This window comes from Colletotrichum jinshuiense, chromosome 3 (genome assembly GCF_051148585.1).
Source record: "Colletotrichum jinshuiense chromosome 3, complete sequence".
Classification (NCBI taxonomy): Eukaryota; Fungi; Ascomycota; class Sordariomycetes; order Glomerellales; family Glomerellaceae; genus Colletotrichum; species Colletotrichum jinshuiense.
The window spans coordinates 3567251-3584246 of record NC_139310.1 but is presented as its reverse complement, the minus strand read 5'-3'; the positions used below and the strand labels follow the sequence as shown (position 1 = coordinate 3584246).

General features: G+C 56.0%; 3 protein-coding genes across 3 annotated transcripts; 2 read left to right on the top strand and 1 right to left on the bottom strand.

The window, feature by feature from the left end:
* Nucleotides 1-2176: 2176 nt before the first annotated feature.
* Nucleotides 2177-5411, top strand: EsH8_III_000983 (uncharacterized protein; the record flags this gene model as incomplete). The annotated part of the gene is made up of 4 exons (XM_083262708.1): nucleotides 2177-2495; nucleotides 2586-3677; nucleotides 4526-5206; nucleotides 5272-5411. The coding sequence occupies 4 exons, from the start codon at nucleotides 2177-2179 to the stop codon at nucleotides 5409-5411; spliced, it is 2232 nt and encodes a 743-aa protein (XP_083123195.1).
* A 1311-nt stretch (nucleotides 5412-6722) lies between these two features.
* On the bottom strand, nucleotides 6723-8199 carry EsH8_III_000982 (uncharacterized protein; the record flags this gene model as incomplete). Its single annotated transcript, XM_083262707.1, has 2 exons — nucleotides 6723-7622; nucleotides 7900-8199. The coding sequence occupies 2 exons, from the start codon at nucleotides 8197-8199 to the stop codon at nucleotides 6723-6725; spliced, it is 1200 nt and encodes a 399-aa protein (XP_083123194.1).
* Nucleotides 8200-10051: 1852 nt separating this feature from the next.
* On the top strand, nucleotides 10052-11758 carry EsH8_III_000981 (Alpha/Beta hydrolase protein; the record flags this gene model as incomplete). Its single annotated transcript, XM_083262706.1, has 1 exon — nucleotides 10052-11758. One exon carries the CDS (start codon nucleotides 10052-10054, stop codon nucleotides 11756-11758), a length of 1707 nt encoding a protein of 568 aa, XP_083123193.1.
* Between the last annotated feature and the right edge of the window lie 5238 nt (nucleotides 11759-16996).

Below are 16996 nucleotides of genomic sequence, written 5' to 3'. Positions count from 1 at the left end.
CAAGGCGAGAAGCCAGGGCCGGGGCCAGGACTAGGGGGTGGGGGGGAGAGGCAGGGTAAGGGAGTCGGGAATTGGAGTGGAAAGCTTTTTCGGGGGGGAGGGGGGTTGGTGGGCTGGACAGGTACGGCAGTGTGCTTTAGTGGAGCGAGACGAGGTACTTCCAAGTGGATGAGCAAGACGAGGAGAGATGAGAGAGGGTACCCGGCGCCATCCCGGTAATACCCTGGTCCGCTGGCTAGTTCCGGAAAAGAGCTGCCTGATTGGGCAGCTGCTCCAGCTCGGCCCTGCAAGTGGGTGCCGCCATTGGCCATTTCATCTACAATGCAGGAGACCCCTGTCACGTTTCTCCCATGCGTTGTCCCACACGCCACACCTCCACCTTCCTCTACACCGCACACCTGTTATCCACCATACCCATTGCTCGCCCAGTTGTCGCTACCCCTACCCCCTCCCCGCTCACCTTGCCTTCACCTCTCTCCCGCGCAGAGACTCAGTCCTCATACTTCCTTCCCGCCGTGAGGCTTGCTAGGGTCACACCCTCCGCCTCCAACCCCTCCTGTCCCGTCTTCACTTTGTTCTGCGTCCCTTCCTCTTCCTGCTCGCCGCCCACGTCCATGCCCACCACCACCCACGCCTCCCCGGTCGTTATATCCCCTGTTCCTCCCTTCCCACGCTGCTCCGGCTCTGCAAGTTGCAGCAAGAAAAGCATCGAGAAGCTCTCTACTGCGTCCTGCGGCCTGCGTTCGCAAACCCGACAAGATTCACTTGGTGCCGCTCTACTTTTGCCTACTACTTGCCTCCGGCCCTCCTGCGCAAGTCAAACACGAGAAAGAGCAGAGTACGTTCTTATCCCTAACAGCCTTTCCCTCTCCCCTCTCTGGTTTCGCTCAACCACCTTATTTTTTTATTTTCTTTTCGTTCTCATCGCTGCTTTGGTTGGCGCGCGCATTGCTGCTACTCTTCCTTCAACCACACCTCATCACCTCATTACACATCATCGTACGTATCTGCCTATTTTGCCTTGGGGTGTACAACTGTATCTGCCCTCGTCATCTCGCCTCCAATTTGCCCCACGGCTTTGGTAGTGCGCTTGCATGGGGCCATTGCCGTTGGCATCGCCATTTCCGTCGATATCTTTCGCCGCCCCTCGCATCGCTCACGGTGTCGAGGTACCGTGCCATTATACCGCAACCCCTGTTATTACCTTACATTGCACTTCTCTCTACCCCGAACAGAAGCGGCAGCGGCATCAGCTCCACCTGCGTCCGCGCCCCCCCTGGCCCTGATTCTGGCCTGCTTCTGTCTGTCTCTGGTTCATACTTCTGCTCCTTGTACTGGGCCGGCCTGGGCCGGCCTGGTCCGGGTTTATCTCGAGTGAGAGAAAGAGAAAGCGAGAAGGGAAGAGAGAGAGAGTGAGAGAGTGGGAGAAAACAGCTACCATGCCGCGCCTCCTGGTCTCTGCTCTGCCCATCCTTCCAATTCCCACACACACACACACCCACACACCCATCACTCCCCATCATATACCCACTCCAAATCCTACCTTGCTCCAATGTTCAAATAGCTACCCTGTCCCTCTCCTGTACCCTCACTCGCCCAATCCCCTCCCCTCGCTCCGATCGCCATCTCTCATCCTTCCTGCTCCCCTTGTCATCTCATTGCACCTTTCGTCTCTTTGCGTTCCTGTCGCGTCCCCCAAAAAACCGCAGGAACCTGGCCTCTACACCAGCCCAGCCTACCTACCCAGTCGAGGCGGCCGGCCAGATCTTCGCACCCCCGAAACCTCGGGTTCCGCTTCCGATTATCCTCGTCGCAGTACCTCCTGCCTTTTCTTTAACCGAAGCTGCTTGATTATTCAGGGGTAAAGCAAATCCTTACACGCGAGTTTTCTCCTCTCTTCTCCGATCTGGCGCTGTAGTACGCGACCTGCTTCTGGAGCATCCAAAATCCACATTTATATCAGAAAGGGGTCCAAACTGGGTCTAGCACGCCTCACCCGCGCGATCCTCGTCGACACAGGGGGAGGAAGGAACCACCACCTGGATGCCCCCAGTCCCCTGACAGTGTCAAGGTGCAAAAAATAAAAATACCGACGCGCCCTGCCTGCTTCCTTTGTTTTTCTTCTTGCTACCACCAGTCAACCTAATACAATAGAGCTTTCGTGGACGAGGGACTAATGGGTCTTTTCTCTATGCAGCATCACCCCCACCATCAGCCCCAGGGTCCAGCACCTACTCAGCAGCACCTGCAGCACCAACAACACCAGCAGCAGCACCAGCAACATCCTCGACCCTCGAGCATCGTCCACCAGCAGCATCATCCCCAGGCGCAGTCGCAGCAGCATCCCTCGTACGCCTCTGGCCATCCCATCGCCCCCGCCTACCAGCAGACCAGCCAGGCTTCCAACGCCCAGCACTCTCAGGACGGCCTTCCGTACTACGCGCATCCAAGTCCGTACAGCACCCCAGGCGCGACGAGCGGATACACATCCGCTGGTGAGTCGAGTCCTCCTTCTCTGCGAGCTCGCGATCGTCAACGACGCGTCTCGCTGGGGCGTCACAGAAATCGCTGACCGTTGCCTACAGATCAATCCGACATGATGGCCGCCGCTCAAATGCCGAGACCACCTTACCCCCCCATGTCCTACCACACACCGCAGTCGAACTCGCCCGCGTCGGTCGCGTCTCCTTCCCAACATGACCAGCACAGAAGCATCTACGGCCAGCCGCCGTCTCAACCTCTCCAGCAGCACATGTACTACCAGCAGCAGCAGGCGCACTACCCCTCCATGCAGGCGCAACCCCAGCAGTCGCCCTACGCGCAGCACGCCGCCCAGACGCACCAGTCCATGTCCTCCCAGCCCAACATGATGATGTCCGCCCAGTCGCAGCAGCAGCAACAACAGCAGATGCCCCAGCACGCGTCGCAACATGCCCAGGCGCAGATGACCAACAGCCCGCGCGGCCACATGAAGACGGAGCCCCAGGGGCCGCTGCAGCTCCAGAAGCCTCAGTCGACCCCCATGCAGCACGCCCAGCACCCTCAGAACGGCGCTGCTCTGAACACGCCCACCGGGTCTACCCCGGGCGGCGTCAACCCCAACGCGGCGCCCGGCCCCATCCCGGCCACCACGCCCTTGGTCGTCAGGCAAGACCAGAACGGAGTGCAATGGATCGCGTTCGAGTATTCCCGCGACCGCGTCAAGATGGAGTACACCATTCGCTGCGATGTCGAGTCGGTCAACACGGACGAGCTCTCGGCTGAGTTCAAGACGGAGAACTGCGTTTACCCCAGAGCCTGCTGCCCCAAGGACCAATACCGCGGCAACCGCCAGGTGTACGAGACCGAGTGCAACACGGTCGGCTGGGCCCTCGCCCAGCTGAACCCTCCCCTGCGCGGCAAGAGAGGTCTCATCCAGCGCGCGGTGGACAGCTGGCGCAACAGCAACCAAGATCCCCGGCTCCGAAGCCGAAGAGTCCGCCGGATGGCCAAGATGAACACCAGGAAATCCGTCCAGGGCGGTCCTCACCCCGGTGCTCACATGGGCGGCCCCAGTCCGCCAGGGATGCCTCAAGGTGCGGGTGGCATGGGACCCGCGGGTGCATCATCGAAGATGCCTGGAATGAACATGGGTCATATGCCGCACACCAACGCTCCGGGTGGAGGGGATGAAGTCGGTATGTTTCACCAGATGTGATTAAAAAAGCCCTCAGCATCTGCAGCGTTTGCGAGCCCAGTCGTTGTCTGTTGTTGATTGTCGTTGCATCGCACATACACACACTGCCCGGCACCCCCCAAAGATCGTTGATTATGTGATACCTTTCCCCCCCCTGCCCTCGTCTGTCGGCCGTGTTCTAGAGCAACACGAGCACATCACACAAACATACACACATACAAATTTTTACCTGTGCCTTTTTATTACTTTATTACTCTGCTAGTTGGTCAGAAGTCTCGGGAATGGGTTCGTTGCACTTTGTCTTTTCTTGCGCTCCCTGTTGTATAGCGCCGGTTTCCGGTCGCATCAAAGCAACTGCTACACGTTACAGCAAAGCCCGCCGCGGGTTGAGAGGGATTTCCTTTTCTCTACGGCACAGATCTGTACATTACCATAGTTGCTGCACGCAGTTGTTGCTGTTGCTGTCGTTAGTCACTTGACCCGAGTTTGTCGGGCAACATGATGCGGTTCTCTTAGAAGAGATTCCGGCAAAAAGTCGCATTGCTTCGCGTTTTTTGGCATTCAACCCCTCCTTTGCGTCCCAAGCCGCACGGCTTTTTTTTCCGGTTCTCGTAAGAGAACAAAACAAAAACCCAGCCCATGACGCGGCGCACTCTTGTACCTCAAAAGCAACCCCAAAATCCTCCCTTCCGTTGTCTTGAGCGTTTCGCGTTGCCCGTTGGTTCGTGTTGTCAGAATTGCCGATCAAACATGTTTACCCCCCTCCCTACTCCGCTCGTCTGCATACGTCTCCGAAACCAGTTCCCAATCCGTCATTGCAACGTTGGCTGACTTACCATGTCCGGTTAGGCGATGGAGAATACGCAGATGAACACCACCACCACCACCAAGCCCCAACCGGCCAGGCGGGCGACGATGTAAGACAATCCCAGGTCTTCTCCGGTAGCTATGGCGGGGGCTACCCGGCTCCCAGCTCCGGGTCCATGCCACACATGGGCTCATCGCACACCGGTGCCATCTCCGCTCGCCGACACAGCCGCAGCGACAATGGCGAGCCGGAAGACCTGTTCCCTAACATCCCCGAAGCCAAGAAGCGCAAGTTCATCCTCGTCGAGGACAACGTCCGTGGCTCGCGCTTGCGCGTCAGAGTCACACTCGACGGTGTGGACACGAAGGAGATCCCCGATTCGTTCCGCAAGGGCGCTTCCGTCTTCCCCCGATCCTACTTCCCTCGCGAGATGCAGAGCCCGCCGCCGTCGGCCACCGGCACCAAGTTCTTCCAAGAGGACGCCGACGAGGAGGACGACGGCGTCGAGGAGACCGACGGCCGTGGCTCTCGGAGGGGCCGCGCTAACAGCAAGGCCATGGTCAAGGTCCCCATCGGCGAGAACACGGAGGGCGAGGTGGCGATTCCTCGCATGCGGAAGAGCGTGCGAGGCAAGGAGGTTCGGCTGAACGATCTCGGATACCGCATGGCATGGCTGCAGAGTCGTGTCTTCGCCGGACGAACAGTCTTCCTGCAGAGAGCTCGTAAGTCCCCTCTTCCCAGTCGCTGACGACAACATTGGTCTGGAGACGGAGCTAATGTGATGTAGTGGACTGCTACCGCAACAAGACCCGTTCTGCCATCGAGTCCATTATGCAGGATGTGAAGACGCTCGTGCCGCACTACGAGACACGCGTCGGCAAGCGGAAGTGGAACGAGAGAATGAGGAAGGGTGAGGCCGAAGAGTAAAGCGGCACCGAACCCTCCTCCGTGTGTACCTGGTTGGCATGCGGAGATGTCGAGCTGGGGCTGAATTTGACTCAACCCCAACCAACCGAGAAAAGTTGCGAACTGCGTTGGTCAGTGTTTGATCACGCACACACGGACCTCCTCACATCAGCATCATGAAGCGAGTTTGCTCATCGCCGATTCATACGTTTTGCTTTCGATCTCGTTTCCGCGCATCGTTAATATCGACGTCTCACGACCACACAAAAAAAAATCAACATTTGTATCATACGTGCCGACCCCGACAAGTTTATATTTTTATAAAGGGTGGTTGGGCCAGGAGAGAGGAAACGCGGCAAGCGTTCCTCCGAGTTGACGACGCAACGATGACTATTATTCTTTTTCTACGAAGGATCACGTTTTTATCATTCAACCCAAGGTTCGGGCGAGGCATGTTTCCTTGCTTCTGGTGGAACAGACGCGGGAAGGAGGTAGTTGTCATTTCGTTCCTGCAGCAAAGAGTACACGAGCTTTGCTACGACGCTTCGGACTACGACAAGACATGAGGTGGCTTTTTCACTTTTATCGACGCATCGTTTCCGTTGTCCCCATTTTTTTACTTTTTCTTCCTTCTTCGCTTTCGAAGTTCTTCGGTGTGGAGGTTGTTTTCACGAAAGAAGGGGGGTGAAGGGAGTACAAGCTCTCTTCTATATGTCACTCAAGAATCCCCTGTATTCTTTTCGCGAAAGTACATTTCCCCCCTCCCACTTTTCAATTTTTTTTTTCTGGTTTTTAAAAAAAAGGCACTAGGTATGGGAAGGCAAAGCTACTTTTTCGTTTCCACTCATGGTTTTTCACGCCAGGAGAGTTCTTCCATTTCTTCGATTCTGGAGGCGTCGGCGAGCGTACTTGCTGGTGAGATATGCTTCGTCAGACGGTATGGGGACGGCATGGCCATGGCTTCTTTTTTTCTTTTTTAGGAGGGAGAACGGCGGGTGTTCATAGATTTCGGTATTTCAAGAATCACTTCTTTCAGTATCCGCGTTGAAGACTGCCGTGATGAGTGACGACGCTATGTGACGTGCCTTGTCTAAGAGACTTGAGCGGCCTAGGGGGAGGTTGGAACTGGTGGTCGGTCTGATCTGCATCCTATATATACCGTTGAGCTGCGCGACTGCGAGAAGTAGCGGTGCGTTGCCACATCGAGCAAGCGTAATGCATATGAAGTCTCGTTTGGCTTCGCTTGAACAAACCTGGAGAGGTTTAAGTGTTTATTTTCATGTTTGTTTTACTATATATATTTTTTTCAAATCTCCAGCCTCGTCCCCCCAATCACTCCTTCCCGCCCTCACCGGCGGCGGCGGCAGGCTCCTCCTCCTTGGGGGCCCTCTCGCCCCTCTGGAAGACGAACAGGGCCTCGTCCTTGCCGGCGAAGCTCGGCAGCGGGATCTGCACGACCCGGGTCCAGGCCGGGTGCTCGCGGGCCATGTACTCGGCCATGGTCATGCCGCGGAAGCCGGTGTAGCCGTTTGCGTTCTGGGTGCCGACGACGGCGAGGGTGTCGCCCTCGTAGGCGTCGACGAGGCCGCGGGTGAAGCCGCCCTCGGCGCCGCCGCCGACGCCGCCGCCGACGACGGGGTAGACGAGCAGCAGCACGAGGGCGCGGCCGGCGTCGCGGGAGCGGAGCCAGGCGACGCCGTCGGTGACGACGGTGTCGGGGACCCAGTTGACGCGCCACTCGGACTGCATGTTGTCGACGGGGTGGACGGTGAGGCCGTAGAGGCGGAGCATGAAGGTCCAGTAGCCGTTGCCGGAGCCGACGTCGGCGACGGGGCGGCCGGCGGCGAGGGCGCGGAGGACGGAGAGGGCCTCGTGGGTCGGGGTGGCGCAGCCGAAGTGGTGCATGAGGATGGGGAGGGCGTGGTGGCTCTGCAGGCGGCGGACGGTGGAGGGGGCCGGGCCGCACCACTCGAGGGCGCGCGAGGACCAGGCCCAGAAGTCGAGGTAGGGGTTCGCGGGCACCGACGACGGCTTCTTGGCCTTGGGGACGGCGAGGGCGGCGGCGAGCGCCGGGTGGACGTAGCGCAGGGCCGCGAGCCGCGAGGCGACCTCGAAGCGGACCGACGTCTTCTTGGCGTTGGAGAGGAAGGACTTGAGCGCCGACGGGGTCGACGTGTTTGGGAGGAAGATTTGGATGTAGGCCTCCGTGTCTGCTGGCGGGGGGTGGTCGAGCTGGTGGGAGGGGGTTTGTTAGTCTTCTTTGTGTCTTTTTTGAGAACCGTGTGATATCCGAGGTGGTAGAAGTAGAAAAGAGGGTGTGTGAGAGAGAGTGAGTGAGAGAGAGAGAGAGAGAGAGAGAGAGAGTGTGTGTGTGTGACTGAGAGAGGCTGAGAGAGATTGAGAGAGAATAGGGGAGTTTGAGTGTAAGAGTCAGTTAACAAAATGAGGAGATTTGTGTAAGAGAATGAGCATTGTCTCGCAGACAAGTAACTCCGAATGAGAGACGTACAGGCTTCCCCTCATCGTCGCGATACCAATCATGCAGCCCGTTGACGCCGCCCATGCTCACAACCCGCTGGACCTCGGCGAGGCGGACGGCCGTCATGGCATGGTAGACGTAGGTGTCGCGCTCGGGGAGGTTGAAGGAGAGGACGGTGGCGTGGTAGAGGTCGTTCTTGGCGAGGAGCTCGTTGGCCTTTTGCCGGCGGTCGACGTCCTTGATGTACTCTTCCGGCGTGAAGTCGGGCCCGTCGACGCAGTATGTGAACTTGCCGCCCTTGCCGCCCTTGGCGGTGGCTTTGCCGGACATCTTGGTGGTGTCGGCGGAGTTTGGCTGGCAGACGTTGTGAGCTTTTGGAGGAGAGAGAGAGGGGTTTCTGTTTTGGGGATGAGAGATTTTACCGAGACGGTGTTTTGAGGAATTTACGACGCGGGATGGGAGATTTGGTTGGCGTTGGAAAGGTGTAGAGTCGCAAAAAAGTCGCCAGGAAAACGCTTGCGGGCTCCGTTGGGCTTCACCGGCGAGGGCGGAGGTGTTCACAGAGGCCGGCGAGGATGAGATTCGGAGGCAGACCCTGGTCGTGACTGCGCTGAGGCCGAGTTTTCGGGGCCGCGTTCTTCGGAGCGGACGGATGTCGTCATGGCTTTGTTCGCTGAGCCTCGCCCACTTTTCCCCCGTCTGCTGCCCGGGACGGTGTAAATGGCCTGGTTCGTGCAGTAAAAACACTGTGCGGAACAGGACTCGACCGCGCGAGTAATACAAGTCTGGGGCGGACAACCTCCGGAGATGAAGACACTAAAAGAATCATGGCACTGTCCATGTCCTCGTTTTTATCTTCTCATTTTCCCCCCTCCTTTCCCCTCTACCGGCTGCCGACCTAGGAGCCCAGGACTTGCCCGTGCTTTACAACTGAGTCTGTTGTTTTCCAAACGCACGAAAAAGCCACGGCCGAATGCTCATCTTTCAAGAGCATTTCAGTGAGCATTCAAGTTGGCACCGCTTGGGCCAGGCGGGACACTCCGAAAGAAAAGTCTGCCGCTGTGGCTATATGCCCAAAGTCACGCGCCCTCCCCGCCCCCTTCTTCCCCTCCTACATAGTAGCCGAATTGTAGCCGAACCCGTTTCCCGGGAGGGACGTTGGGGGCTTGTCTCCAGACTACTCCACCCTGGATGAGGCGGAGAAATAAACACCCATTCTGGCTTGGCCTTCACCCCGGGTCCGGCAACTCGCCTAGCGCTGGTTCACTTGCACGTAGAGAATCTGTCACAGAACCTCGCTTTTTTTTCCTTCTTTTCCTTTTCTAGCTCGACCAGAGCCGTATGTCTGGTCCGCGACCGGAACCCCTCCTCTCGCCGGCATTGTCATTTGGGAACGAAACCCGTTGGCAAATGCAGGCCCACCAATGTCGTCCGTACTACCCAGCCAAGGCCCGGCGAACTGGTGCGTGAAGCTACCAAACGGTCCGTGACTTTGTTCGGATGCCGCGATGTCGTGCCGTATAATAGCCAGGCTCGCCCAATTGGCCTCTCGTACTCTGGTAGTGCCACGGCTCGGAACTCGGAGAAAACAAAGCACTCGCCGGCATCCGTACAGCAGTGCCGACATAGCACCAGGCCAGGTTCATCTGTTCTCTCCGGAGGAGATGCTTCGCACCAAGCATAAAGGCCTTCCCTCCACCGGGGGCCTCTCCGTCCCCCACACCACCCAACCCCGGATCCCTCCACAACTCCCAGGGTAGGGCCGATTCTGCGGGGCTTTGGCGGGGTGAGCAAACCAAACCATTGGACCTGTCAAGCATATTTTCAAAGCTAATGGCAATCCTCGCCTGGCTTTCGGGCTGCCCAGACGGCCCAGGCGATGCATCGAACTGCTTCGCTTCCGAGTGACGTAGCCCACCACCGCTAGCCTGTATGCCACCCCGGCGGGATATGGTCTCGTGGCACGGCGCCGGGGTCATCGTTCTCGAACCTCGGTGGGCTTCATATCCAGCATGGGGCACGACAAGGCGGCCAATGTCCGACCTTCTCCCGGTCCCGCCCAGGTCGTCGGCTACAAAATGGCTACCCTTCGCCGTGTGCCGTCATGGCCTTTCGAGTGAGCGAGTGCCAGCGTCTGCTCGATAAGAATCGTCGGTAACCACCCAGCTAACCCCCGGACACAATGGCTCGATTCAGTCTGATCGCCGCCCTCTCCACGGCCTGCGCCACGGCGTCTGCCCTCGTCCCGAGGCAGGCCGTCCCGCGCAACACCACAGGCGCCGCTCCCACCGTTGAGCTCAAGAACGGCTCGTACTATGGCGTCCACAGCCCGTCCTACGACCAGGACTTCTTCCTGGGCATGCCGTACGCCCAGCCCCCCGTCAACGACCTGCGGTTCCGCGTGCCCCAGGCCCTGAACTCGTCCTGGAACGGCACCCGCAACGCCACCGAGTACTCCCCGCTGTGCTTCGGCTACGGCAGCGACACGTGGGTGCTGGGCAACGACGTCTCGGAGGACTGCCTCACCGTCAACGTCGTCCGCCCCCACGGCGTCGCTCCGGACGCGAAGCTCCCCGTCGCCGTCTGGATCCACGGCGGCGGCCTGACCAACGGCGGCAGCGCCGACCCCCGGTACAACCTCTCCTTCATCGTCGAGCAGTCCGTCAGGATGGGTACCCCCTTCGTCGCCGCCAGCATCAACTACCGCCTCCACGCGTGGGGTTTCCTGTGGAGCAGCGAGGTCAAGGCCGAGGGCGCCGGCAACCTCGGCTTCCGCGACCAGCGCCTCGCCCTGCAGTGGGTCAGCGAGAACATCGCCTCGTTCGGCGGCGACCCGGAGCACGTCACGCTCTGGAGCGAGAGCGCCGGCTCCCGCAGCGTGGCCGCGCAGATGCTCGCGTACGGCGGCAGGGACGACGGCCTCTACCGCGCCGCCATCCTCCAGAGCGGCACCGGCCTGCGGACCGACTTCGGCGAGGTCGAGTCCACCGCCGACGTGTGGCAGGACTACTACGGCGCCATCCTGAACAAGACCAACTGCACCTCGGCCGCCGACACCCTCGACTGCCTCCGGGCCGTGCCGGCCTGGGACCTGAGCGACGTCTTCAACGGCACGTCCAGCCCGTCCTTCACCGGCGTGACGGACGGCGAGTTCCTCGAGGCGCCGCGCCACGAGCTCATCAACCAGGGCAAGTTCGTCCACGTGCCGCTCCTCATCGGCGCCAACACGGACGAGGGGACCCAGTTCGGCACCAAGGGCATCAACACCACCGCCCAGTGGCAGGCGTACCTCCGCTCCGGCGGCGCCGGCAACGTCACCGTCGAGGTCCTCTCGGCGCTGTACCCGGACATCCCCCGCGTCGGCCTGCCCGCGACCCTCGACGGGCGCCCGACGGGCGCCGACGCCCCCTACGGCGCCATGTGGAAGCGCGTCAACGCCTTCGCCGGCGACCGCGCCCAGCACGGCCCGCGCCGGTACTTTGCCCGCCGGTGGGCCGCCGCGAACCAGACCGTCTACTCGTACAACTTCAACGTGCTCGTCAACGGCATGGCGCCCGTGCAGGGCGTCAACCACTTCCAGGAGGTCGCCTTCGTCTTCAACAACACGGACGGCCTGGGCTACGAGACGGCCGTCGCCGAGAACCCGTTCGCCGGCAAGCCCGAGACCTTCAAGGAGCTGGCCAACATCATGTCGCGCATGTGGGTGAGCTTCATCACCACGGGCGACCCGAACCACAACGGCGCGACCAACGTCACCTGGCCCGCGTACGACGTCGAGAACCCCGAGAACATGGGCTTCGACGTCAACGTCACCTCGCTCGCCGTCGTCCAGCCGGACACCTACCGCACCGAGCAGATCGAGTACCAGATCCAGAAGTTGTGGGCGTGATCCGCGGGTTTTTTTTAAAAAGAATAAATAAATAAAAATAATACCAAGGCTTCACACTTTTTTTCTTCCAGCGGCTGGTCTTGATTGTTTGACTCCTGAATTGTGGCTGACTGTGAATGCGCGCGCTCCTGGGTGGCGGCACCCGTGAGTATCTGGGTAAACCCCATTTTTACATGGGTAGGGTAATGCAAGGTAAGTTCAGGTAAGAAAATGTTTAGTTTTGACGTCTAGTTTAAGGAGTAGTTGCAAAAACTGCTGCAAAAGTGATTGTAACAATTCTGGGATCAACACTTGCAGCAACCTAAATTTATTGATCTCCCGATTCGTTCCGCCCTATGACTTGCTCATTACCCATTCTGGCAGGCCACTATAGTTGCCCAAACTACTCATTTTTTAACGTGTAGGTAATATATGTAACTTTGTAAAACCCCTTGGCGGACCCGTTTATCCGATCCCAGATCACGGATCTCCATGGGTTAGGTATTTCCAGCTCTTAAAACATCACACCAACTTTTACTCAGCTTGTAGAGAGTATGGGGATCTTGTCATTTCTGACCCGGTACTCACTCGATATCATCCACGTCTGACACCAATTTCGCAAATCGACGGGTATGCAGAGAACTACTGTGTCCCGAGATAGACACGCCACCTGTTGATAGTCTTCGTGGCTGCGTGCAAGGCATTCCCAGTAAGATTTGGCTAGTACGAAGGGTTGGTACTGTTTGGAGCTATTGAGTTTCTCTTGGAAACGCCTCTGCTCAAGTCACGGGTTGTCTGACAAAAGTTCGTACTCTAGTCCACAGCCTTTGCCATCGAGAGTTCCTATACAAGGCTGCTTAGCGGCAGTACGGTACTGTTCTAACGGGGCCAAGCTGCCAGAAACTGTTCAATTTAAGTCTACAGAGTAAAGGTAAGGGGCTTTGTGTACTTCTATCGCGGAGAATACCACTTTTCTCCTGCTTCGTCCGTACGCTCAAAAATCCATTCCGAATATTCAAACCTCGCAACTCTCTCAAACCACGCTTCGTCCATGTCACTCACGCCTCACTTCGTCAATCCATCGTAGGTAATCGAATCATCAGCGGCGTTAAAGCGCTTTGTAGCGCACGAGTCGATAAGCCAGACGTAGGTAGCCTCGGAAAGCGGCTTCCAAGACTATAAAATATTTCAAATAAGCCCAAATTACTCTAGGCAACCTACAAATCTTTCCGTACGACTAAACAGTCCAACATGCGGTGTCTCCAAGACATTGAAGGCACGCCTCGTTGAATCAGGCTTCCGATCATATGCTGACAATACCGAGTTTAGGTCCCAGCGAGGAAACATGGACCCATTCGGGAGAGGCCCCCACAGGATGAATAGCCCGTGCCGCCGTAATAAATATCTCAAAGTAAATGATTAGTTGAAGTGCCTCGCATTGCGCCAGAGCAGGTTAGTCTCGTACAGTATCCGTGATCCGCCCAGTCACGGGCCTGGATCTTTGGATGTCCCTTTATTAGCAGCATCCAGCTTTGTAGCTAAAAAGGAAGAAAAGAAAAGAAAAATTAACATTTACGTCGACAATGATGAACTTCCTAAGAGGCTCGTCCCTCGTCTCTCCTCTCGTTGCAACTGACGAAAGCCAGGTTGGGTTGTGGTACATGGGACTGAAACTACAGACTAGAAGAGGAAAAAAGGAATAAACATCAAAAACATACAACACCAGGTATTCGCTGGTCGTCACCGACCCAACTACTAATCCGGCCCTCATTGGCTTATCTATGGGAGAGCGGACGGGATCCCGAGTTCTCCAATGGGTATGGTCGTATGTATCCGCTCTAGCAGAAGAATATGCTATATAGTTAAGCTAGACCAATCTGGTTCTTGCTCTTCTTATCCATGTCAATGTTACCATGTCAGTAATGTCAGTACGTAGCCGGAACATTTCGGACGATACTTCCTCCTTGGCTGCCTCTGGAAGTCTCCGAGCACCACAAGACACGAATCAGAATATGTCCGTGTTGGTACAAGGCCACCCACGCCAGCGCCAATGATTCTCAGGCGAGAATCGCGTTCGCCAGATGTTGATACAGGTCACTAAAAGCAGGTAGACTTCTGGATGCTCTCCCACTTCGACTGGGCGCGTTAGAGGTTGCCGTTTAGCAAATCTCTGATGACCCGGGAATGCAATCAGAGGCTCTCAAGCACTGATTGATACATCTTTGCAATAGTCTCGCGTGCATTTCACACTTGATGCATAACCCAAGACCAAATGGTGACTATTGCCATATCAGCCAGCCGGTGTAGGCCGGCCGCCTTGTCAGTCCGATCGTGGACGCCACCCAGTCGATGCGATTCAACCTCAACATCGGCAGCATCAATAGGGGAATGTGCAGGTGCAGCTGAATGATCCGCCCCCATCCGCCTGGAAACAGGCAAAAGAGAAGCTAGAACGATCTCGGGGCGTTTCGACACGTTTTATGACACAAAGACATTCGAGGGATCCATGCCTTAGCGTCCAGCACTGGTTGCAGCCGGGGCAACTCGTGGAATTGCGTCATGGTAGTAAGGGAGGGGTGCCGGTTGTAGGTAGACGGACGTGTGCGTTGGCTGTCGCTCAACGGTAGGGCCACTGGACGATCCAGTAGCTAGCTGTCTGTCGAAACGCAGCAGCGCTTTGATTAATCAAGAATTAAGAAGATATGTTTCCGTCTGCGGAGAAAGGTAGAGAAGAACTGCAATTAGTGTCACATAGCGAAACTAGACAGGTCAAAACATTGCTATTTTGGCTTAATTGCAAAGACTTGGAGGCGAAGAAGTGGAAATATGTGCTGCAGAATTGAGTTGGCCAGCGACACCTCTGTGGGCTGCGGCTGTGAGGGTGCTGCGTTACCATTCGAGGTCATTTGAAGCCTGACTCAGCTCCCCGCTTACAAACGCCCTGCCAGCGCCGTGACAAAAGCCGCGCGGGGATGAGGGTGCATGGGGATAGGGTTACAATTATTGATCTTTCTTTCCTACCGCCTATAGTTCTCCAGCCGTTGTTCATATATTTCCGATGGCATAGTGTTTCTAGCGGTGTTGAGAAGTGCTGTCTGTCTGCATGTTTTACCCGTTGTGTGGTTCTCTTTACTTGGCTTTTGGGAGTACGATGTTACTCACCATACGCTGCGTTTCCTATATCTTCGAGGTTTATATCTGGCGGTTTTATGAAGAACGTTGCCCTGAAGACTTTAACTTTCTCTTTTGGTGTAATTACTGTCTGAGTGGTATTGCGATTTGTGATCTCTAGCGCAGCGGTTGGTATTTGGTCTTGTCTGGTTTGTGCCTACTTGGCTGTTGGATTACGTGACCAGAATACGGGCGGGCGGTCAGCAGCAGCTGCCGACCGCCGGCCGCGGAGCCCGGAGATTAATTACGTCTCCGGGCTGCCAACAACTATATCTACACTTCCGCTGCTGCTGCTGTCAACCTTCTACTTTCTCTTCTACATACCGATTTACAGCTTCCGAATATACCATATTGATATTCGGCGAGCTCCAGCCCATACGGGCAGTCCTGTTGTATACAACAGATACCCTGTGATTCCAACATTGGCAATTTTCTAGAGTGATTTTGGTAGTTCTACTGCTATGTTTACTGCCTTTCGGTGTATTTAATGTATTATCTTCCTCATGATCTAGTTTATTTCGTGCCAGAAGACTAAGGGGCATGCAAAACCAGCCAGTTATGATCAAGTTTTATGGAGGCAAAACCCAAGATGTCACGTCTCGTGTTACGCGTAAAGGCAGGCAGTGGGTATTTAACAGTTGTAATCCGAAGTCATCGGCTTTTAATGGTCGAGCAACTTAAGTTTCAGTGGTGATGGGCGCCAATATTTGACTTTCCGATTTGTCGATCAGCCCCATGTTTGGTTTGAAAACATGTCCAATGGAATCTTAACTGACTAGTTTACGGAACTCTAATCAGTGTAGCTATCTTGAATAAAGCCGCCGACGGAGAGTATTTGACGAGTAACTCGATTTTGAGTTCTAGTTTCTTGCTATCGGGCGCGTAAGACTATGTTGACTTGACTCAGGCGTGTTGCCAGACATCCCGAGAGACTGGTATACTATAAAGCCGTATATATCCTACACTAGTCTTGTTGAGTTCAAAGGCAAATCAGATGCAGCGCGGGAAGCATGTTCCTGAAAGTTTGCTCTTTGCTTCTTCCACTATTGGCTGCGATTCGTCATGTACCGGGATCGGTCAGACGGCAATGATCAGTCAGATCTCGAGTTCTTTTGCTCTTCCGATTCAAAAGCAGTCATGCCTGTCCACTCCGCCGATGGTGAACGACGTCGATACACGCGCCGGCGTGGCGCGTGTCAATATTGTCGCCAAAAGAAGATAAAATGTATATCCCTAGATCATTTCTAATACGCCCTTTAACCCGGGTATTGTGAAGATGAGAGCTGACAATAGGCCACATCGGCTGCGGTGGAATAGGCAATGGCGAACGACCCTGTCGGCAATGCGGTGTAAGAAGCATGAATCCTTGTTGTAACATTATCATCTTTGGTTGCTAATATTGTATACCCATTAGAAACATGGCGTTGCCTGCAACTACCCTCCTATCGACCGCTCTTCTTCGGCCTTGCCAGATCATAATCGCTCACTTCAAGGGATCAGCAAGCTTGCATTGCCACCGTCTCGCCGCTGGGCACACATGCGAGCAGCAAGAACATTTCTGCCTCCGGACCGATTGTTGACGCCCCCCATTGCACCCAGCGACTACGGCCTCAGTAGTGACATCTCCGCTAGCTCGGGGCTACAGGACCATCGAGCAAGAGCCGCGAGCTCTCCGGCTGACTTGTCCGAGCTTCACTCCTTCTCATCGAGCATTTCATCAGAGAGCGCCTTCGCTGTCGATCTGGAAAGCGCTGACGATGATATGGAAATAACAGACCTTTTCCTGGATGATGATCTGGGTAAGCTGCTCGTCGTCGTGTTGAAGTGCTCTACTGTGTTTCTGGAGCTAACTCTCAAACCCATGATACAGTCTTTCTCAGCGATGTTTTTCAAGGCCTCCCCAACAACAATTACTCCTCTTCGACTCCATTCACTCAAACGGAAACGGAAAACACATCATTCAAATTAAAAGAAGCATCTCAAAATCAGGCAACACTGAAAGATCGCGTCGAGTCCAACCTTGAGCCATTATCAAGCTTAGACTGTAGTATCAAATCTAAGTCCGAAGCCAGGTCACATTCCACCTCG